Here is a 24,128-nt window from a genome sequence, read left to right on the forward strand (position 1 = left end):
TTTGATGAAAGATATATGGGTCATCTGATGGAAGCCCTGGAATGCAGTTTATGCCACAAAAAACCTCAATCAAAATGGTATTTTATGCTAATTGTTTTCCCCTTGAACTCTGAATGTTTAACTTGAGTTGCTACATGATTATCAAACAAGACTGCTCCCAGCCAAGCTTCAGAAAACATCAGGGTATTTTCCCCTCTCTGTGAAACTCTGTCAGTGAGAATTTGGTCCCAATTCCTCAAAGTTCCCTTATATATCCATCTTCTGGTAGTGGTTTTTAATTTATTCTCCTTAAAGCTTTCCAGCAAATTCATTGCTTTGTGGCTTATAGTACCCAGAATTTATTAGCATGGACAGCATTCAGATACTTGAACTTTTATAGCACTAAACTGCTTGGATTATACTTTTTCCTCGAAAAATACTGTCTAAACCTTGTTCACCCTATATTTTCCACCATCACTACCAGCAGAACTCCTGAAATGGTGAATTACAATCTCAGCCCTGCAATTATTACTGTAGAGAAAAAAGGCTCTGAAGAATGACCACCTGGATTTTGGAAAACAAAATCCCTTTGTAAAATAGAGTGAATAATAGCAATCTAACCTGAAGAAAGCTGAACTCCCCCAGGTGTCATAGAGGGCAAGGCTCTGATACACAGATCATTTATGAATCCTGCATCGCTGACACACCAGCAAGAGCAGGCACACACTGGCAGTTTTCTGCTAAAACTAAATCAGTAACAGATCATTCTTAGTCAGGTATCCAAACCTGTAAAGAAACACGTCTGTAGGTGTAACTAAACAATCTGCATTTCCAGTTCCCAAGCCAGACTACAACAAGCTAAGCCCAAAACAAAGCTGAAATAGAGAGCTCCCCCATACTGAGTTTTTCCATCTGTCTCAGATGGAAACACAGATCAATACAGATCAGACTACAACTTTCCAAGTCAATATGTGGTGGTAAAGACACCTGGAGACAGGAGCAGAGGATACCAGTGCTGAGACTGCAGTGATTTGATTGAGTAGCCCAGGTCAGGTGTAATACTGGACACATGCACAGGGGCACCTAAAGCACTTCTGCCGCCAGCTGAAATGAAGGGGACACTTTGCAAGCAATCCCCAGCAGAGCTGATGCTGCAGCAGCCTCCTGCACATCTGTGTGACCCAGTGTTCCTCTCACTCCCCACAATCCCTCTTCCCTTCCTCAGGCAGAAAACAGAACAGTAATAAATATTCAGAACATCACAGCACATTCCTGAGACGTGGTTTGTCTCCCAGCTTCATTGAAAGCTTCAAAAGCACCAACAAAAACCCGGGCAGGTGATGATATACTGTAACTTCTATTTTAAACAGACATTCTCTGGGCAACAGCAAATTTATGTAATCTCCTCCTAGGCTAGAGTTTGAGCAACTCACTTTATGAACAAAATAGTACCCAGTAAAGTAGTAACCACCCAGGTCCAGAGAATTCCTGGTTTGTAATTCATGATGCAATTCCACCTATCTGAAGGAGGATTTACAGACTGCTTACTTATTTAAACTTGAATTGTCTTTGATAATTAACACACATTAAATGTGGGCATGATCACTTAACGTGAGGACATTAGAATGGAAAGTCAAGCACCTACTACAGATGAAAAGTAATTTAGTTCAACACAGGAATGATTTCACCTGCTCAAAAGGTACCAGTTTAACAGCTTCCTGATTTCCATGGAATTTAGACAGCCATCAGAATTTTTAGGTAATTTCTGAGTGTAAAAGATTATCACCATTTAAAGCTCAACGTTATGTTTTGTTGAAATGTTATTTACTACACAACCACAATATCCTGTTTGCTTTTCTTTGTTTTGGTGTTACATTTCAAGGGCCACTTGCACTATGCATTTTGTGGTTTTCTGCACAACACACCGATACGATACACTAATTTCCAATTAGGATGCTGATGTTCCAGGCTGATATGACCCAGGCCTTACTTAATCTAACAAAGCAGCCTTTCCAGAAATTAATTAAACCCTAACCTTTGAATAAGCAATATCCCCAACAAAAGTCTGTGGAAAAGGGGGGGAAAAAAAAGCAAAAAAGTCAAGAGAGAGTCCTCTTTCTCAGAATGGATCCACACAGCACTAGACAGAACCAGCCTGGAAAGTGTTTGATTATTAAGCCAAGCCAATAAAAATTCCATTTAGCAACTTTATATGGACATCCTAAAGAGTGCACAGATAAAGGCAAAGGAATGCTGACAGTCAAATGCACCATGCAGAAGGAGGGGGAAGGGGAAAAAAAAGCAAGCATTTATCATACCAAACCAAAGCACATCCACAGCAGGCAGGAGGATCACCTTTGAAACAGCCAAACAACTATTCAGGGCATCAGGCACACACAAAGATTTTTCTGACAAGAAAGATTCATGAACCCTCAGGGTAAACAGACGAGAGTGGCAGAGCTGGCATGTGAACTTGCATGCTTGATGACACACACCTTTTTAGCCAGACACAAGTAAAAATAAAAATTAGCATAGGACTTGCTCAAGTGTCCCATGTGTGGACACTCTGCAGGACAAGAAGCAAAAGCAGAACCCTCAATCCCTGAACCACAAATGACGGTGGATATTCTGCAGTTGCTTACTGTAGCCTCATTTGACAAGATGCTGTAGATGTTTATCCAGTGGATATTATGAATTCACCAGCTACACAATAGGCCACCCTGGAAGCTCCCACTATGCTAGGAACATGGAAATTCTGCAAAGGAGGACAAGCTGGGGGACAGGAAATGCAAAAGGAACACTTGAGTCATTCTAGCACTGCAGGCCCATCTTGCCCCACATCCCATCTTCAACACAGCAACCAGAGATAGAGCAGGGTCAGTATAGCCAGCCTTTTCTTGCCATATCTTCTCGGTTTCTGGTATCCAGTATCCAGATTGCATCCACATTGAGCTGCCCAGTCATGACCAATGCTCATTAATTCTTTTCGTGTGGTCTCCTCCTGAATTTGCTTACACTGTGGCAATCAGAACCACAATTTACACATGCCTTGCTTTAGCATTGACAGCCTGCTCCTTCATCTGCCTCCTGCCCTTCCCCTTGCACAAAGCCCCCTTAGCTCCACCATGGTTTGGTACCCAGGAGCTCAACACTGAAGATTCCTGCTCTGCTTGCCCCAACCAGCAGGGCAGCAGCACTACAGGAACACAGCACACCAGTTTAACTCCTAATTCTACCACCACACCACAGAGCTTCACTGTCATCATGTCACTTTTACGTTTTTCTTCCTTTTACAATGTGGGCTTTTTCTTGCCCCCTTTTTCTACTTCCCTACATCTTGCTTGTGGGAAAGCCAAAGACTGCCTCAGAGCCAAGTTTGCTGCAGGAAAATTTCACTGCTCATTTACTACATGAACATTTTTCTGACTCCTACTCTCCACAGACTTTTGAAGATGGTCTGTTTTACAGTGGTGACACTTCATAGCTAACAGGCACTAACAGAAATACTCCTTAATTACAATGCTTTCCACTGAAGAGAGGGAGGTGCATTTAAATCCCTAAAGAATACAGTCCCACTTTGAATCAAGGACACAAAACAAGCCAGTGGACACAGAAACACTTCTAGCTGCTAACTTCATTGTGTGTACTTGGGTTTCTTTTGCATAGACTTCATCCACTTGATCTCACCTAATCTAAATCATGTTATAAACTTTGATTTTTAATACAAATTAATCAGTGAAGAAATTATGGCCTTCTAATGGAAAGCTGAAAAAAATACCTACCCTGTGAAAACTTCCACTTCTCTAGCATGTACTTGAAACACCCAGGATTATCTTAGTCACATCTGCCCAGCTCAGAAAAACTCAGCTCTCTCTGTGTAAGTAAAAAATACAGGCTTTTTCTGGTTTCAACCTGTTTTAAGTCAATTTGAACAGGTTTTATAGCTCTGAAGGAGTAGCTTTGTGTGTAATATTTATTTGAGTTTCAGATAACTAAAAAGAATGGTCCTGGGTGAGGGTGCTGACGAGAGATGCAGAAGAGCTGAGTACGACTCCTGACCCCACCTAGCAGCTCCCTTAGATGCCCTCAGGTTAAGTCCTTTCTTTCACCACATTTCTGCAATAGCAAACTGGGAGAAGCAAGTCCCACTCCCACCCTGGAGTGGCTGCTCAGTCAGGCTGCTACCACAGGGCAGGGAAGGAGATGGGGTCAAAGCTGACTGTACCTTCCACACCAGTCACAAATGGGGCACCAAGCTGGGGCGGGAGGAATCTCACTGCTTGCTGTCTAGTTTCAGGAATACATAGTAATTGCTTGGTAGGAAGCAAATGGGAGAAAAATAAATGTTTTTTTCTGTACCTCTTTAGGGAAATTAAGTATATTCTCTTATAAAAATGTATATTACTCCTACAAAAACAGCAAATCAGGTCAAACATACAGTATTTCTCAAGCTTCTCACTGCTACCTAAAATGTGATCTTTTAGGACACAAATTAGAGGAAGCTAATTGGAAAATTTCTACATCATCTCACATTGACAGCAACATTCACACAAACATCAAATCCTGTAAAATCACAGCCAAAAAAATTCTCTGTCAAAATTAAAGGAATTTCAAATAGATATGGATAATGGGGTAAAGTAAAAAAATAATGTGGAATATGAGGAAAAAAATCTTCCTAATATTTTCATACTTCTTACTACACTCTGAGGAACTTCTGAGCACTCCCTTTTTTCACAGATATTGAAGATTTATGGGGGAACAAAATGCAGTCTAGGGGCTTCCAGTAGGAGTTGTGCACAGGCTACAATCCAGCAAGTTCACAATCCCACTTGAATTTCATCCAGATGTTAGCAACAGAAGAAAGGATTACAAAAAGAATAGAAAACAGCCTCTTGGTTAAAAGACAACTGAGATTCTAGATTCCTAGGGACAACAGAAGTCAGATGCTCTACTTACGCAGAGGTGCCCTGTCATCTGAAGCAAGATTCATAGTGAGCTTTGGGATGGTGTGGTTTGGAGACAGGGTTGTTTATCCTGGGCTGCCAAGTGAAGACAGAGCTGCCAAACATATGGGAAAATTGCTTCTAGCACAATTAATGGCTTCAGCTGAGACACCAGAACCTACTCAGAGCTGTCTTCAAAGTCAGGCAGGAGACAAATTCCTTCTCCAAAGATGAAGTGCACCACAAGAACCAAAAACACCAAAAGCCGCTTTCAGAAACAGGAAAGACAAATTAGCTTTGCTAGCCATTTCACTTTTTTAAGTCCTCCAAACCCAAGAACAAAGTGGAAAGGGGTCAAGGAGGAGTATGGCACCTCATAACAATTAGGGAAAAAGGATGCATGGGTTGGTGGGCTGGCACCAGGGAGCACCTGGTACTCACAGTCTCAATGACACAAAGCCACTGCTGCTGTGTCTGTGATCTAAGGCAGGAGTGGAGCATTTGTCCACATGGGAGAAGCCACCAGCAGCAGAGCTCCTACACATGCCCGGGGCCTGGTCAGTGATGGCAGTGACTGTCAGGAAAAGAGGTAGCTCCTTGCACGGGACAAAGCAAAAATATCCCCATAAACACAGCTATAATTAAATCAGAAGAACACCCAGCCAGAGCTGGTCACTCAGCCTTCTCTATACTTCATTCAGGCAAATAAAGAACTGTTCCAGGAAAAGGACAAACATCCAGGCAGTTGTGACCCCATAAAAACTCAATTACGTAGGAGTTAACGTCAATATAAAACAGCTTTTTTCATTTACTGTAAATCTCAGTGTTTAAAACTGGGTTCTCTGGCTGTAGAAGATTAGACAACCAAATTTGAACTTTAGACTTTTTAAGGGAGGCAAAGGTTCTCTTTTGCCTCCTGCTGTAAGCAATTTCATCTCCTACCCAAACAATTAGCAATCTACTCCACAGCATCCTCTTCAGCCATTCCTTGCCCAGTGCTTCCTCCACCTTTCTTTGGAAAAGCAGCCAGAGCACATCTGCAGCGGAGCTGAGGCAGGACAACACCCAACAGATTTTAAATGTACCACTTTATGCACACATATCTTGAACCTGGATATATGCCTTGGCACCCTGGGGTTGAAATCTGGGGCTTTTGCTTAGGTGTGACCCAGACTCCAATTAAGTCCATCATTAGGTTTAGGAGGCATCGTTTGCTAATGCACCTCTACAGCAACACTCCCAATATCACAAGTTCTCTCAGATGTTAGTGTTTTTCCCTCATGGCTTGGGTTTTTGGCTTGTTTGTTTTCTGAACCATCTAGGACTGGCACTAAGGCTGACTCCTGGAAGACACCATAAAGCAGAGATGTCCAGCCTTCCAAACCCTAACCAGCTGTACACTAAAATCTTTGCACAGCCAAGAACCACAAATCACACACTGCAGATTGGGAGAGCTGAACGAGGCCCAAGAAAACTTTACAGGCAGATGACGGCAAGTTACTCTGAAGCACAACTGGGACACTGGGCTGGCTTTCTCACACAGCCTGCTCTCAGTGACCCTCTGCCACCAAACTTAGCCTCCCCCTGTTTGAAGTAATTAACATCTGAGGTTCTGAGCCAGCCCAACACTGGTCATGAAACAAAATCATGACTTGAACAGCTCACAGTCCACATGTGGTTCTGGCACTACAGGATAATTCCCTTGGGCAACGATTTTCAGGGTTTTTTTATTCTTGACATTCTGTTTTTTAAAAGAATTACTTTATTTCCTCACATTTATTAGCATTCAGATCTGCTGTACACAGTGCTTGTTTCCTCCACATTCCTCCTGCTACAATTTCTGGAACCACCTTTCATTGCTTCCATTTCTGTCCATGTTTGAAACTGGTTTCAACCAGCCACGGTCAAACCACACCCCGTATGACTGCAGACCATGGAATACACACTGCACCAAGCTGTCTTGCTGAAGCAGTGGTTTGTAATATGGTTGCTGGTTGATTGTTTGTCTGAAAATCCCTATCCACAGGAGACACTGAAACAGTGCTAAAAGGCAGGCTAGTTCCAGAAACGTTAGGATGTTTGTGCTGCAGACTTCTGGACAGTGTAGTTCTGTCGACAGATATGATCCCTGACCAAAGGAGCAATGCCAGCAGCAGCTTCCTGTGCAAGGACAGCACCTTTACCAGCCTCATGGACTGAAGGTGGAGTGGTATTGAGACACCATACTAATAAGCCTGTACTTTGTCCCATCAGATGAGTAATCCTCCTGAGACCTAGTAAAGACCTCTTAATGAAGGAACTGCCCTAAGGATCAGCAAACTAATATTGTGTTCAATTTGGCTTCAGTTTCCCAAGGAATGTGGGAAGGCAGGGGAGGAAAGAGATCGGGAAAGACAAGTGTAATGAGTCAGTCTTTGGAAACCAAGCTACAGATTTGCCTCTAGTTACCTCATTTACAGGCTGGTTCTGGAGTTGTGGCCAGAGAGCACGCATGGTTTCAAACTGGAGCAGACTAACTTGGGACTCTGCCACTGCTCAATGTCCCCAAGTCAACTTAAGAACTAAGCTCACTCCATTATGCTCCCTTGCAAATACTTCCCCTGCCCCTTGGTGAAAACACTGGTCTCTGGTTTACAGCTCCAGAGTCCTCTCAGCCTCCATCCTTGGGGAGAGCCCAGGCCAAAGACCTCTTCCTCCTCAACACCCCTCACTATCCCTCTGGGTCTGTCCTGTAAGAAGCAAGGCACAAGAGAAGCCATTATGCTCCACATGCCTGGAGCCCTCTCCCACCTGTACACAAACACAGCCACTGGATTCCTTCCTATATGAAGCCCATATGAAGTCTATTCAGATCTTATGTGAAACTCTCCACTGATTCCTCTTCCATCTCTGCTATGCAACTTGACCTTCAATTTGCTACCCAGTACTTCCAGCTTTCCATAGCCTATAGATCAAGCCTGACCAAGCTTTCTTCCATGCAGTTCTGCATTATGGACATTCCTGAGCTGGCCCACTCACCACCACTGAACCAGTCACGTGTGGAGAATGTGTTTCAGGGCAGGAAGCAGAGCTGCTTAACAGTGATAAAAGGTCAGTAACTGAGTGTTGAAGAGCTAAAGTTGAGAAGAAACATTTGAATAGCAAGTGACAAGAATCACCTAGCAAGCAGAAAACCCCAAAACCTTCATTCACAATTTGGGAAAGTAACCACACCAGATGTGAATTGGTTTGTTGGTGCTGGGACAGCCACTGTGTGTCTTTGTATCTACCTTACTACAAGCCAGCCATGACTGACACAGGGCAGAGGGACATTCATTAATGAAGTTACCCATTTGCTAAAATAATCCATCACAACACTCAAGATGGGAAGTTTTATGTAACAGTGCTTGGCCAATCCATGATAAACACAGAGAGAGGTTAAGGTGCAAGAGGTGTCCCTTTGCTTGCAGCAAGCACAAGCTGATAAGGTGTAGGGAATGGTCTTAAATTGCTTCACGAGATGGCTGTAGCATTGTAGCTGGGTCACAGTGCTTTGGAGTCAGCCAGTTCTTCTCCTGGGCCACAAGCATTGGTTCCAGAAACTTCAGCTGCCTCGAGGTCCCCTTCACACACCTCCTCAAGCTCATAGAACATAACTCTACTACGGGGATTAATTTTCTGACAGAGCCTTTAAATCCTCATCCATTTTTAACCCATGGCAATCTTCTCACCAATAGCCCACTAACAGAAACTAGACACCCCAGCTTCCCAGCTCGGCCCCTCTGCACAGCTCCTGCCAGCCTCATCCCTGCTTCGTTCCTCCAGGCCTGCCCAGCTTCATGCTCTTCAGGGTGTGCTCTGCAAAGACACATCCCACCATGGGGAATGAAAGACAGATGATATCCAAGAAATGCCAGTGAAGGAGGAAGCAATGGCAAGATGTAGCAGTAGACAACTCCTTGCAATAGTAAGTAGGACAAAGCCTAACACAACTATCCAAAAAGGCAGTAACAGTCTCACTTAGCAAAGAAAAATGTGGACTGCTCCAGTCACAAAGCTTTTTTAAAAACTCATGATATTGCATTAAGAGTTGTCCAGCTTTTTCCCTGCCAAGGTAAAAAAGTAGGCACTGTCTCACTTATGCTAAAATATTTGGCTGCCAACAGATTTTCATTTAAAAAAAATATTTTCTTCCAATACAGAAAAGAATTGTGTTTCTAGGAAGATTTGTCTCAATCTCACAACAGATACACCCCATTAAAACCTCCTGGGATCTGCTGTGTTTAGATGAATAAACTGAGATGACACAGTCACATATCCCAAGATTCTTTGGATCTTGAGAGAGAGAACAGTGCCAGCTTACGTGACAGGAAATCCCTGGTTCCTTGGGTAGAGCCTGCAGTACTTCACTGATATTTCCATGCTGGTTCCATGGGGCTACCAGCACAGATCCAACTGCACCTGAGGTCAGAGTCCAAGGGAGGTCAGGGCTCCGATTTCTACCAGCATTAAAAGAAACCTATCCAGGGAGGCACCCAAGTGAGCATCCTACTCAGTGCTTGAAGCTTAAAGAGCTGGGGCAGTATCCTGACACAGGAAAGGATCTCAGTAAAAGGGCAGACAGCCTGCAGCTTGTTGTTAGGCCCTTTTTTACTGCCTGGCAGAAACTGAGCATAAATATGTTTTAGCATAATCTGTGCATGGAGAAGTCTGATCCCCTCAAGGCACACACACAGGAGGTGCTGCAAAGCGACAGCCAAACACCAACACAGATGTGTCTGCACAAATGGTGCCAAAGGGGGGAAAAGAAAAAACTCAGACCAAGTGTTTGTTTATCCAGGAGTGTGAACTAGTCTGTGAGGTCAGCTATAGAGGACCTTGCTGCACTGAACCCTGGCAATTTGTCAAGTTAGGCACTGAGCAGAGCCACACCAGCCAGCCTGTGGGGGAGATGTCACCGGCCAGACCTCAGAGCAGCCCTTGGATACCTGCTAAATCACTCCCTGGCCATGCCCTCCAGCAGTGCTGGGGGACTTGCAGTGGTAAGAGCCCTCCCCAGTCCAAGCTGGCCCATCTGCTTCATCAATCTGGCCTTGTGAGATGAAGGCAGGAGGCTGCAGCTTAAGCTGAGATCAAGCCAGTACTTTGCCACAGGGAACTGTGCATGCTATAACACTGCCTTAAGTCAACAGTTAAATCAGTGGTACTTCATTACTTTTAAATAGTTGATCATCTGGTATCTAAATGCAGAAAATTAAATATTCCTCCTTTTCTTCACCCCCCCTCCCCACTTCTATCCCTCTTTTCCCATCCCACTGTCCTCCCAGTAAGGCAAAGTATGGGATTAAATCTCATGAACTGCTCCCAGGAAATATCCTCTCCTTCAGCGTACTGCAGACCCTACCTTGGTTGAGGTAGGTCAGAGTTTCTTCGTGCAGTTTCACGGCGGGTGAGGTGGCTGTGCAGAGGACGTACTGAAAGGGTGGCAGCTTGGCATCGTTCTCAGGAGACAGCTGCGGCTCTTCCTGCTTGAAGATCGGCAGTGCAAGGACATCTCTGCAACGAGCAAGTTACACAGTCAGCCACAAAGAGTTTATGGACTACCCTAGCCTCAATCTGCATTTGGTTCTCTGAGATAACAGGGGTGGTCTCTGGAGAAACACCGGGTTAAAATGGGTAAAAAGAGGAAGAACTGGGCCTGTATAATGTAACCAGGCAACTTCTGTGTCTAGGATATCAGCACTGCTCACAAAAGAACAGAGAACTGGCAAGACAGAGTATGTCTGAGAATTAATGTAAGTTTTTAAGAAATAAATCAGATTTACTTTTCAGTTATGCAGTCTTCTCGGTGAGAAAAATAATATCAAAAATACATCCTTCATCCTTGTGGATGTATTTGATTAAGAGCTCTCAGATGAATGCCTTTCAGAAAAAAAAAAAAAAAAGCAAGAAAGGGCATTTTGACAGCTGAATGTCAGATTAGTAAAACGTCTTCAAGTAGCAGCCATGGCTGAGAAGCAGACACAGCTCTGGTGTACAAAGGAGATATTCAGGTAAATGATGGCATGAACAGCTGGATTAATTGATTCAGAGTATCTCCCTGCATTCTAATAAACCTGGTGCCAAGGAATCACACAGCTCTTATGTCAGCACTGGGCTACCTTCATAAATGTACGCAGGTGCATGGGAGCAGCTTCATTAGGACCTGCACACAGTCTGAGTTCCCACTTCTTTAAAATTCTTTATCATGTTTATCATGTGTTGGTAGTGACCTGCCTGCTGATTTAGTCCCAGGCTGATCCCAACCCACACTAATCCCCAAGCAGAACTGGTATTAGCGAGGCTGAGAGCTCAACAAATGATCAGTTGATTAGTACAAAATGAGATGTCAGGAATAAGCATTCTTATCTCAGCCTGTCTGATACTGAAGAACCACATTAGCCTCTCCTATGACACTAACACTGCTGATCATTGTGTCCACCTACTTAAAACATTAATACCCTTCCAAATTAGGAGGATTATACTGAACACAGTAACAATTCAGAATGAGTGATTCTTTTTCTCTTATTTCTTCCAGATGTGTGAAGACTCGAGATTCTCTTTACACAGGCTGCAGTTCTTCTCCTTTTGACAATCCATACACAAAATGCTCTAAGAAAAGCCATCCAGCATGTACAGGCATGCACCCTGAAAGGGCATTAAGAATTTTTTCCTTGCCTGCTCAGTTAATGATCCACTCATAGCATTCACAACCTTGAAGGCTACCCAGGTCATCAGTGAAACAGTGCAGCAGTTTAGAGTAAACTGCTCAAGTGCCTGCTTCAAACACAGGTACTGCTGTTTATGGGAAAACAATGCCAAAGAGCAAAATGTACCATTTCAGATGCAGACAGGAGAAAAGAAACACCCATCTCTGTTTCCATTCTCTCTTCCAACCCCACACCCTCAATATTATCAGCCACTCAAAGGCATCCAGCCCCATTTGCTTCCTGGCATTACTGACATAATCACAGCTCTTGCCTAACTGCTGCCACAGAGAGGGTTTTTTTTCCTTAGAGATGATTTACTACAGTAATGAAGTGACAGAAGTGCCTGCAGTAGATTTCTGAAATAGACAGCATTGCTCCACACACATGCAGGATCTGATACTGCTCCAGAGTCATCTCTCTCAGCCTGGATGCCAACATTTGCTCCTAAGGATGCCAACATTTGCTCCTAACGCACTCCTCTGCACAGTGCTCTCTGAATGCCTGTGGCTTTACAGATGAGAACAGGTCCAAAACTCCAGCACCCAAAAGCTTCTGCAGTTCGGCAGAAACAGTGCACAAAATCTGGCCTAGGTTTAACAGTTAGGGGTGAGGAATTCGTACATATACTCACCTGAATCAGATGAGAAATTTAGGCAGGGGGAAGCCAAAATTTAAATACGATATCTCACATCAGGTTCTTTGCACCCCCACACCTGCTGGCACAGCTGTCTGGCCGCTGAATTCTGCAAGCATGCAGGAATCCATGACTTGGTTTCTGGAAAGCTTCACCATATTAAAGCTCCAAAGAAGCTGCACAAGTTAATCATATTTTTATTCCTACAGCATTTGAACTAATGGCCTGTGGTATAATTGCTTTGGGTCAAGACCTTCTTAAATATTCGACCTTATTGGAAGAGTTTGGAACTTAGAATGAGGTCAAAAGAATTTTAAAGTTTTAAGTGTATAAGTCATCACAACATTTACCCAACTCTTCACTCAAGAGCTGCAAATTAAGTTTAGGGGAAGAACAGGCTTTTACAACAGTTCCAATACGTAAAAAAAAAAAAATTTAAAAAATGTTGAACTCATTAAAACTCTCCCAATTTTCACCCTTATGCTAAATATTTACAGTTCTGGTCTTAAATAACAGTTAGTTTGCATACCTGGGAGGAGAGAAAGTTTTTGAGAGTTCAGTCAGCTGACAGAACAAAGTAAAAAAAGTACTGTTTTTGTAAAAAAATGAATGAAAATTTACAAGAATTTTTCTGTAGTATCATCTTGCTCCAGCTACAAATACCACTGAGGTACAAGAGAACTTACACAGACGTCTCAAATACACATAAAGCTCTTGATTTCTGCAAAATATAACTTCTACAAACTTTTCTTACAGCAACTTCAGATATTGTACTATTTCAGTTTCTCATGCATGTCTTGACACGTTCTCATGGAAAGTGAATTGGCCAGAGTTAGACATCTCTACATAAAAAAAACCATGGGTTTTGTTCAACCAACCTTCCCTGAAACACCTGAGGGCATTGTTGCCATAAAAGAGGTGGTAGGGATCTTAATCCCAGATAAAACCCACCATGTTCACAGAGGCAGATACTCACTAAAGCTGAAGTTTGTTCCTAAAACACCAATAGGTCACCTCCATACCAGCAGCCTTCCTGACAGAACAGGTATCCTTTATCCTCCAGCTAGCATCAAGCCTGCAAAAACAAGCTAATGTGTTTTCTGGCCCATTAAATAGAATTTAAAATGTGGAGAGTAGCCTGACCCACACCTGATGATCTTGTAGCACTCCTGCTACAAATCCATGGAGTTAATGAAGCAGCCTGACCACCCTAAACACTCTCTAATGGAGAATATGCACAAGCACCAATGCTGATGCTCCTCTGCTAGTACCATTTTCACTGCCCCAAACTAATCAGATTTGCAACTGCAAAGCAATAGAGAAGAATATTCCTGCCACATTCGCGTTGTGAAACCGAGTTATTGACATAGAGGGAGGACATGAAGAATCTTGTAAAAAGAAACGTAAAAGCTGCCAGAAGGCAAGAATCTCCCAATATTGTATCATTTGGTCATGGGAGGTTACTACAAAATCCAAAATAAAATTCCTTTGCAAGTACACTGATAGGCAGCAGGAATAGTCAAGATAACACTTCACAATTTCAAGTGTCCTTGAAAGGGAAGCATTATCTGCTTTCCAAGTGCTTCCCCAGACAAAACTCAATGTTCTCTCAAGAATGGTTATTTGGGGGTACATTTGAAAGTCAGGGTTCTTATGCCACAAAAAAAAAAGGTTCTCCACTGCCACAATTCAGCAAAAATCCCACTCCAGCAACCGACACCAGCTGAGGGCTGAGCTTTACATCTTCAGAAAACAAATAATTCACAAGCACCCAGCAAAAAGGGAACTCCCAAAGTTGCCTGCTTTGACATCGTTTGGAGGGAGGAAACACGGGTTTGTGCTACACATGTCACAAACTATTGTTTAGCAGCCCTTGTACTTAAATTAGGCACATTTAATTAAACTCAACTGTGCGGAGGCAGGAAAAAGCTGGTTTAGGCAAGTTCAGAAAGTGAAATTCTGCGCTTTTCACACATCGTCCCAAAAAGCAGAGAAAGAAATCCCATTCCCAGAAAACTGGCTGCCTTCTCAATTTGCCATCAGGTGCTTTGCTTTCCGCAGAGTTTTGACAGCGCTCCGCCGCTGCCGCACCTCCTCCCTTGGAGCTGCGCTACCCCGGCCCGGAGAAGAGGGAACGCGGCACAAGCAATAAAGCAACGCTGCAGAGAGCTGTCTAGCCAGGCGCTAAAACAATAAAGAAGGAAAAAAGAGCAAGCAAAACAGCAAAATAGTCTCTCAGACAGAGGGAGCGGCGCTAGCCCCGGGAACCCGGCGGGCGGGCGGCCGCGGGGCCGAACATCCACCCGTGCCAGGGCCGAACACCCACCCGTGCCAGGGCCGAACACCCACCCGTGCCAGGGCCGAACATCCACCCGTGCCAGGGCCGAACATCCACCCGTGCCAGGGCCGAACATCCACCCGTGCCAGGGCCGAACACCCACCCGTGCCAGGGCCGAACACCCACCCGTGCCAGGGCCGAACATCCACCCGTGCCAGGGCCGAACACCCACCCGTGCCAGGGCCGAACATCCACCCGTGCCAGGGCCGAACACCCACCCGTGCCAGGGCCGAACATCCACCCGTGCCAGGGCCGAACACCCACCCGTGCCAGGGCCGAACATCCACCCGTGCCAGGGCCGAACACCCACCCGTGCCAGGGCCGAACACCCACCCGTGCCAGGGCCGAACACCCACCCGTGCCAGGGCCGAACACCCACCCGGGACTCACCGCAGGTAGCTGCCGCTCGAGTGCTGGTTGTAATGCTCCGGCTGCGTGTGCCAAAACAGCATCTTGGGGGCGGCCGGCGGCGGTCCCTGCGCTGCCCACACCCCACGGGAGCCCGGCCCGGCTGTCGCAGCTGGAGCCGCGGCCCCGCCGGCTCCCGCCGCTTTTATGGCTCAGCCCCGGCGGGCGCGGGTTGGCCGTGCCGGGAGCCGCAGCCGGGCGAGCCCTCCCCCGGCCCGCCCCAGCGCCAGCCCCGGCCCCGGCGGGCTCGGGCCGCGCAGCCCCGGGGCGGAGCGCCGGCCCCAGGGACGGGCCCGGGCCGAGCCCGGCAGCCCCGGGCCATCCCCGGCAGGGCTGGAGCTGCCGCCTGGGCTCTGAGCTGTGTTTCGAACCGAGCCGCTCCGTGGGACAGCAGTGTGAAAGCCCTGCTGAGGTTCCTCGGAGGGCCCTGTTGAAATGAACGACGGCTGATGGCTGTAGCTCGGTGCTGTCCCTTACACCGCCCTGCGCCTCGTGTTAATGCGACCTTTGTGTCAGGGGGTGTTTTCCAACTGAGAGAGCAAGAGGCAAAGTTTGCCAGAGGAAGTTTATGGAGAAGAGAACAGTGTCAGAGACTAAACTCACCCCTAGGCCGCTTGAAACGCTCCTGGCTTTTCTGTCTCGGCTCCCCCACACAGCATGGAGAAATCTCTTTCCTTTCCATCTCAAACTGCAGGTCCTGATCCTCACCCCCAAAGCTGCCCATAGCTGTCATTTTCCTAAGCCCCCCTGCTCTCAGGGCACCTTCCCGTCCCTCCGGTCCTTCTCTGGTCCCACAGCTTGGGCGGGGGGAACAAAAGGGTAGAGGGGCTCCCTGTTTGGTCATTTCGTATTGGATATCCAGCAGCAGAAATGGAAACAAACTCTTAATTACTCTGTGTCATTAAACACCTTTCAGTCGGTTTTTCAGGAGAGGGCTTCCTATCCCTGAGGTTCCTGGTCAAATTTCAGCTGAGAAAAAGGCAATTTACTCGGGGTACTTGTCAGCATTCACTGTCAGATTTCACCACCAGATGAGTTTTTTCAGACAGATGAATTTTCTGTTCTCCTGCCATGATTGTCGAATATTGCTGTTGCCGCAGCATTTCTAGATCATAGTTAGGCCAAGCCCAATAGAGTCAGATGCAATCTAACTATAGGCATTGGGGTTTTTTGTATCTTGAAGTAAAGAACAATGTAGCCTGAAAGGTAACTAAGCAGCTTTACAGAGATGTTATGTGTCTAAGAGCTTTTATGAGGCATTGTTTATATCTGCTTGGCTCTGTTAATTTCAGAGTAAGAAACAGCACAGTTCAATGCTCCTTTACAGTATCCTTGATTACTACACAGACAAACACTGGTTCTAGAAAAGCAAAATGGCTGGAGGTATCTTTTTTATACTCTTGAAAATATTTAGCTCTGTTAACACAACATCTGAGACCTTGATTAAGCAAAGACTATATATAGCTCTTGAACAGAGAAACAAGGCAAAGTTTGCTGAGCTGTCCAAGGACTTCTCTAAATAGTAAATATCCTTCCACAGTTTAAGTAGTTTGCTGCATCTAGTGGGGAAATATGAAGTCCAGTGTAAAAGTAAATTGCCACACTGTATGAAACAAAGGATCACATTAAGTCTGGCATGATATATTTTCTTTACTATCCTTCTAAAAAGCACATATATTGGAGTGAAAATTACTTTAAAATAATCCCATTCATTTCCTCTCTAGCCTGTTGATGGATGTAGAAAATAAGGTGAAATCTTCTAATTAATTTTACAGAGACTATGACAGCAGCTCTGTCTTCTAAATGTTTCTGTCCTTCCCATTCCTTTGAAATCCAAATCTGATGAAGACAAAGACTTCTTTGTTCCTTGACTACCTCTCCTGAAAGAAATCTCAGCCATTTTCTGGTCTAACTGCTGCTTTTCCCCCGGTGCAGAAGTTGGTACTACAGCATCAAATATCTTCTTCTGGCCTTCAGAATCCACCACATCACATAGGACAAATCATCCTCTGCTCCCCTCTGGGGCTCCCATTATCTGCTCTTCCTCTTGTCTTAACACAACCCCTCAGTGACAAAGTCTTCTCCACCACAGCTTTCTCACCCAAACCTCCCTTTACTCTGCTGCTTCCTCCCAGATCAAGGTAATTTCTTTGCTGTTCTGGTTGCTTTTCATCCCTAATTTTAGATGCTTGGTCAATCTGCCATGGTAAAACACTTTGATCATATGATTAAAAGGGATTGATTGAATATTTGGTTTGATGGATTTTTCTACTTGAGGAAATGCTATGAAGGGACCTTGGGATACTTTTTGTGTTGAAAAAAGGTATTTAGAAAACAAACTTTTCCTGTGGATGTTTATACCTGGAAACCCAAGTAGTGTGCCAGTGAGTCCAAAAGTTCATTCTGCTGCTTCACTGTTTGTTGCAATCCCTTTAGCTAAGCACTGAGTGGGAAACATCTTTCATTTGCTTCACTGGAGAGTCAAGAGGTTTTGATAAGCTTTTCAGCACCTGGAACCAAACTAGTAGAATTTACAGTGAAGTGACTGAGATAGAGTCACATATTCAGTTCCCTTTCTGCTGTGGAAGAACAGTGTTCCCATTAGCCAAAGGACTAAAGGGATGTGAGCATTATAACACTGTAGAGATGGCTACAGATGTAAAAGGAGTGAAACATTTCACTTGCATGAAACTGAAAACTGAACATCTCTATACCTTTATGACTTCCATCACAAACATCTGAGTTGCTTCTGGGCAGTCTAACTCTGAATCAGTTTAGCAATTTTGTGTTCACAAAGCCCCAGATAAACTTAAAGGATCAAGGGTGAACATTATACTGTATCAAAGAGCTTCCAAAAGCTGCCATTAGTTCATTATGGCATTAGTCAAGGGATTATTCCACTTCCCCCCTGATGCACAGAGCATAGAATCTGGATGAGCTGCAGGGATCTGAAATGAGATGGTCACCCAAGCACTGAATATGCTCTTAGGAAAAATAGTCAGCATGTGCCTTTTGTGTTGCCTTTCTGTGTATTTTAGCTTGCAGGTTTCCAGGCTTTGACTTGGGGATCCTTGGGGGAGTTAGATTGAAGCAGGCTCTGCAAGATAACCAAGAAATGTGACTGGGCTGTGACTGGATAAATTTGCTCACCTTTCCCTGGAAAACACTGAAGGCACAAGAAACTAGAAGAGGACTGGAAACCTGAGGTTTTAATCAACTGCAGTATTAAGAATGAAGAAAGGAACAGCTTTTACACAGCCCTTATTGCTCTAAATTTAAAAAGAACAACATTGCTTTGCCTTTGACAAGGTTTGGGACTGCTTCCAGTGGCAAGTGTAGACTTTCACAGATATCCCACTGACCCTCAAAGTCTTCTCATTTATTCCATGCTGGTCCACTGTTCAGATGGAAACCAACAAAGATGGGTTCACCTTGCCCTCTACTGAACAGAACTTTGGTCAGTGGCTACCACCAGGAGTATGAATGTAGTCATGGTGTTACAGCCAAGAAGGAGGGCACTGAACTGGAAAAACTGAGAATGAACAAGGTCTTGAAAGTGTGCATTATACTGACAGAAACACAGACCTTATTTTGGTTTTACAAGAGGAAGATTAACAGGTGACTCAAACATAGTCTATAAATACTCACATGGAAAATCAACATTTCATAAAAAATGCTCCTAAACCTCACAACAAAGATAGAAGAGCCTCAGCATAAACACTGCAAGTTTATAAAGCAAGGCTAAGAACAGACTGCAGTAAATGTAATCAGCCATGAGTGTAACTTTCCCAAACTTGGTGGTTAAAGCCACCTCCCGCCATCCCCATCTTCTAGATATAATTATATAATGATATAATAATATAAGACTAACTTAAAAAAAAAAAAAAAAGTTGAACAAAAAGGAATTAAGGAATTCATTTAGGTCCTGTGACCAGTTTGACACAGGAGAGCAAAGAAGCTCACCAGGACTCTATCTTTACAATCTCTGACGTCCCCTGCCAAAGGCTTCCAAATGCAGCCTTATTAAAGTCACCCTGCTCTACCTCGTGAGTGTGAAGCAATGTCCCCCCTTCCCTTCCCTTCCCTGACAGTCAAACTGCCCCCATGCTCATATGTCATGATGTGCTGTCAACACAATCATCCTGACACAATGAGAGCCACATTAACTGAACTTAATAGCAAAACAAATATCAGGAAGAATACCACACAGATTGGCTTATTTTCTTATTCAAGTCATTCATTAAAACTCTCACCATTTTCTTACTTATCAGAGGTCACCATCAAATTTCCAGCTGCCACTAAATTTCCAGGCACAGCATAGCACTGATGTATCCACGAGGCCTTTTTTGCCACAGAAATTAAGCCTCATTTGTGAGCTCTCCCCAATGTCATATTAATCATTTTGACTGTCCTGATTTTATCACCAGAATCAAAATTTTCTTTCTTCCTGGTGAACATTTCTTTTAAAGTCATTTTGTTGTGGAAACAAAAAAATATTTACACAATGAGGAAGATGGATGATTGGATGACAAAATAAGTGCTTTTTAAATGCTCATTATACATCTATTGGCATAGGCTGTCTCATTGTGAGCTGCAGGCTGCAATGGTCGGGACACACAGTAGCCCTGTTTACATTGCTGCGAGAGGGACCTCCGGAGCCAACAGGGCGAGTAGGACAGCAGAACATGACTTAAAAAAAAAATAATAAAATTTAAAATAAAAAAAAAAAGGAAAGGAGAGAACAACAACAGAAAAAAAAATAAAAAATCACGTACTTTTTGGCCAGCAGCAGACACTGACTCTGCAAACAGCTGTGGCCAGAACATGAGCACATCACACTCTCACACACAGGGTGGCAGAGCAGGGGGACCGTCACTGCCTGCTGCTTTGTGGGGAGCAGGAGCTGAAGCATTGTCACTCAGAGCTGACAACAGCCCAGTTCTGCTCACAGCTCTGCTGCCCGGGGAAGCTTTGCTTCATAGCTGAAAAATTGTAGCTGAGCCAAAAATATCTGTGATGGCTGAGTGCATCCCACATCCGCCCAGCAGCCTGGTCTGCCACCCTGCCCCAAACACTGTGTCAGCACTTGCAGGGAGAGGAGAGCAGGGAAAGGAGAGGCCAGGAGCCAGGCAGCAGCAGGAACTGACTGCTTCAGCCAGCTTTGCCAAGGGTGGGTGTGGGAAAGCAGAAGAGGTGCCACCAGATGTCTAGTCCATAGATCCCACAGACCAAGGCTGTGTCCTCTCTACTCATGGAAAGGGAGTCCTAAAAGCCTGAACAAGAGGCAGAAGACTCCCTCTGGAGATTTGCAAGCACCACCAGACTGGGTGGGGTGGTTGGCATAGTGAGCACCAGTGCTTTGATCAGCAGGGCCTTGGGAAACCTGAGTTTTGCAGAGCCATGCAAAGTGCTGCACCAAGATGGAATAACCCCGTGCATCAGTTCAGGCTGGGAGCCAACTGACTGCAGAGCAGCCCTACTGAGGAGGACCCAAGTGTTTTCTTGAAACATTAAGTACAAAGCAATAGTTCCCCCTTGCCACAAATGAGGCAAACCATTCCTCGTAGTGCATGAGATCAAGGAAAGCTATAGCCCCTTCTCCTTGGTGCTGGTAGAACTGCACCTGTTTGAGCCTCCTGTTCAAGGTGGAGAATTTGGACAGGATCCAGCAGGTGAACTGCTGAAACACTCAGAACACAGGGCTTCTCCTGTGAGAAGAGCTTGAAGGCATTAGTCTTGCTGGGTCTGAGGATGATGAGGTCAAGACAGGTCCTAATAGCAGCCCACTATACAAAGGCATTAAAAAAGGTGATGAAGTCAAGAGCTTCTCATTAGCAGCAGTGATCAAGGCAATGTTCACAAGCTGTCACTTGGAGATTAGACTGAGCATTAACAACAACTTCTTCACCAGAGGACTGGAACAGGCCACCAGGCAGGTTGTGGCATCTCCATCCTTGGAGGTGTTCAAGACAACAGCAGCAGAGCCATGGTTGATGTAACCCAGTGTAGGCTCTAGCCCTGTTTGGAGGTGGAGTTTAGATTAGAGACATTCAGAGGTCACTTCCCACCAACATTTCAACAAGTCTATGAAATCCTGCCAGGGGTACTATGGTCCTGACCCAGGTTTTCGTGTACATGCCCCACAATGCCCTTCCTGTTCAAGGCGATGTCCAGGTCTTTACCACATGTGTATTGCCCTAGCACTTGTGGGATGTCCACAGCTTCCACTTCCTGAAGAGACTCATGGTAAAAGGTCTGCATGCTGCTCTACTGCATGTGCTGTCCTGCCCCAGGAGATTTTTATGCAAAAGCCAGCTGAAAAGTGGTTATTTTTAACTCTAGAGGAAAGGCTCTATTATAATCTGGAGCTGGCAAAGTAACAGTGTCAAGTAGCCACATCCTCTCCAATGTAAACTCTTCAGACATGAAATAATTCCAGGATAATTATTAGACACAGTTAAGCATGTAGAGAGAGCTCAAATGCTCCACCCCAGGGCATTTATCTGTTGTAGGACAGCACAAAGCATGAAATACATTACAGTCATTCATTTCCCCGAATCACTTTAGAGACAATTTAAATTCCTTGAGAGGAAAACAATTCAAGATCCTTCATGTATTCAAAACACCTTTCAATAGTCCCTCAGAGAATGCTTAGTACCTCAGCAGAATCACAGCTTACAGCTGAAATATCACAAACAGTTCTTCACAAACACTATGTTTAAAAACTCAAAATACAAGAAAATATTAGCCATTATTATTATTATTATATTTGTTCTTTTCCTCCAAGAGTAAAGCTTCTATCAAATGAGGTTTTTCTTATAGAAATACAGCTCTAGCTAGATGATTCACACAATAAATTCATAACTAAGAAGAAGATAGACTGGAAAAGGGAGTGTGGTTTTCTTTTATTAGCTACATGCAGTCTGACTGTAATTATTCCCAACTGGAATATTTGTACATAAAAGCAATTTTGCAATGACAGTAATTTGTACAATTATTCTAATAACATGCTATTCCCTTAATTTTTATAAACAAATTCTAAGACTTGTTTTTTATTGTGTTTGCACAGCAATTCCCAAGTCAAATAATGAAGCTGCCCAAGTTCTCTGCAAGGTAAGGTAAGGTGAGGTGAGTGGAGAGTGATCTCTCCTAGATACAAATGCATTTATTTCCCCAATATTCTTTTCTCCTTCAGGATATCCCAGATTTCCTGCTTTACAAGGTGTCATCTCTTGACTTTGCAAGTCCTGTGGGGCAGGTTAACACATCTGTATTAACAAGTTAATAAATTTGTATTAACTTCATATGCTGGCACAGAGTGTGGATGCAGCTCACACATGCAAATATCCCATCACCATTAGGTAATGAGCAAGTCATCTCACATTGCAGGAAACTTAAGGGCAAACTGACATCACCATGACAGTGATAGATGTGTGAATAAACCCCAGGGTGATGAGTCCCAGTCTAGCTCTCCTTAGCAGCCATGCAGTAGGACCAGGGAGAAGCCCTCTCTGTCAGGGTGGGACATGCAGTACTGAAGTCTGTGATTTCACTTTCTCATTACACGTCCAGGGATAAACTTCAGAATTGTTTGACAAAAGGTAGAGGAGTTACAGGAATATCAAAAATGTGCAAGTGAAAGAAGAATCACAGAAACACAGAATATCCTGAGCTGGAAGGAATGCACAAGGGTCATTGAGTCCAGCTCCTGTTCCTGCAGTGGACACCCCAAGAATCACACCATGTGCCTGAGGACATTGTCCAAACACTTCCTGAGCTCTGTCAGCCTCAGTGTTGTGACCACTTGTCCAGGAAGCCTGTTCCAGAGTCCAGTCACCCTCTGGGGGAAGAACCTTTTCCTGATATCCTAATATCTAACCTAGAGACTTTTTTTTTTTTTTCCACATAAAAATAGGCACATTGATATGACTTTACAATAACCTGAGTGAGACCAATAAAAACGTGACAATTTCAGCACCTTCCCACACAACCCAGGGCAGTGGTTTAAGATACTGTTGTTTCCAAATTTTTTTGGACAAATCATCAATTTCAACTCTCTTTAATACACAAACCATTTGTACTGAGGTACTTTTGTTCTGTGGATAAAGACTTCCCAGCAAGGAATGGGATAGCATCTGAGGGCATGAACAGTAATGAATACCCTCAAATAGGACAATCACAGTGACCAAAGCACAAAACTGCTGCTACATCTTCACTTGCAAAAGAAGTGGGTTTGTTTTCATAGTGCAATAACTAACCTCACTGCACAGCCCTCCTGGGGGCCTTACTTCAGCTTTTCCCATGATGTAGCTGGGGGAGGTCAGCAGCAGTTCAGATGCACACTGTTCAGTACTGCTGGCTACAGCATGGCAAAAACGACCTCCACTAGGTCTGACTGTCGAACAGCAGCTGGACTGAAGACACAACAGATAGCAAGGATATCATTAAAGCTCGCTGTACCGAGCAGAAACTGCTGTCTTCAGTAGGATTTTGTCTCAGAAGCACTCCAGTATTTCATAGCAAAGACAAGTGCAGACTTTCAGAGGAAGCTTTTTCTATTGTTCTACTTTAATCAATCAGTGCCAATTAACCAATATTTAGTTTCAGCTCAAGGAAGGAATGACAGAAATAATTATGTCCTGAGACAGACATCCCATCAGCTTCTCCAAATCATTAACTGCCTCAGATGAATTGGCAATCAATTAACTGAGATTAAAAAGTCTAACACACAAACCATCTTCATTCCCCTCTCCAGAACCAGGATGACACAAAGTCATTTACCAACCTCTGCATATATTCATAAAATGCAACCTTACTCTGCCCATGAAACAGTTTTGCTGGATCATCCTGGGACATGGGTTCCTCTGACACTGAAATTCAGCATGGATTTGCTCTTAGCTAACCCTGAGCAGAGAATGGAATAACCACTCCTGACACGTCTGTTTATAAGGCATCAGCCAAACAACTTCTGTGTTACCACAGAATAATTCAATCAAGAGCCTTGTGCTATGTTTACATGTCACGCATTGTAAAATAAATTTTTGGTCTTGAAGACAGGTTATTGTAGATAAAGATGTGAAAATAAAAATCTGTTTATA

General features: G+C 44.3%; 1 protein-coding gene across 1 annotated transcript in view; it reads right to left on the reverse strand.

The window, feature by feature from the left end:
* The window catches only part of TFCP2L1 (transcription factor CP2 like 1), a 36,441-nt gene extending 21,205 nt beyond the window's left edge, over positions 1–15,236 (reverse strand). Inside the window, exons 1-2 of the mRNA XM_086896603.1 lie at positions 15,013–15,236; positions 10,306–10,457 (exon numbers count right to left, since the gene is read on the reverse strand). Coding sequence (XP_086752729.1) covers positions 10,306–10,457; positions 15,013–15,074 — 214 coding nt within the window. The 5' untranslated portion in view covers positions 15,075–15,236. The remainder of the gene's footprint in view (positions 1–10,305; positions 10,458–15,012) is intronic.
* Positions 15,237–24,128: the final 8,892 nt, after the last annotated feature.

This window comes from Cyanistes caeruleus, chromosome 7, assembly GCF_971803275.1.
Source record: "Cyanistes caeruleus chromosome 7, bCyaCae1.hap1.1, whole genome shotgun sequence".
Taxonomy (NCBI): Eukaryota; Metazoa; Chordata; class Aves; order Passeriformes; family Paridae; genus Cyanistes; species Cyanistes caeruleus.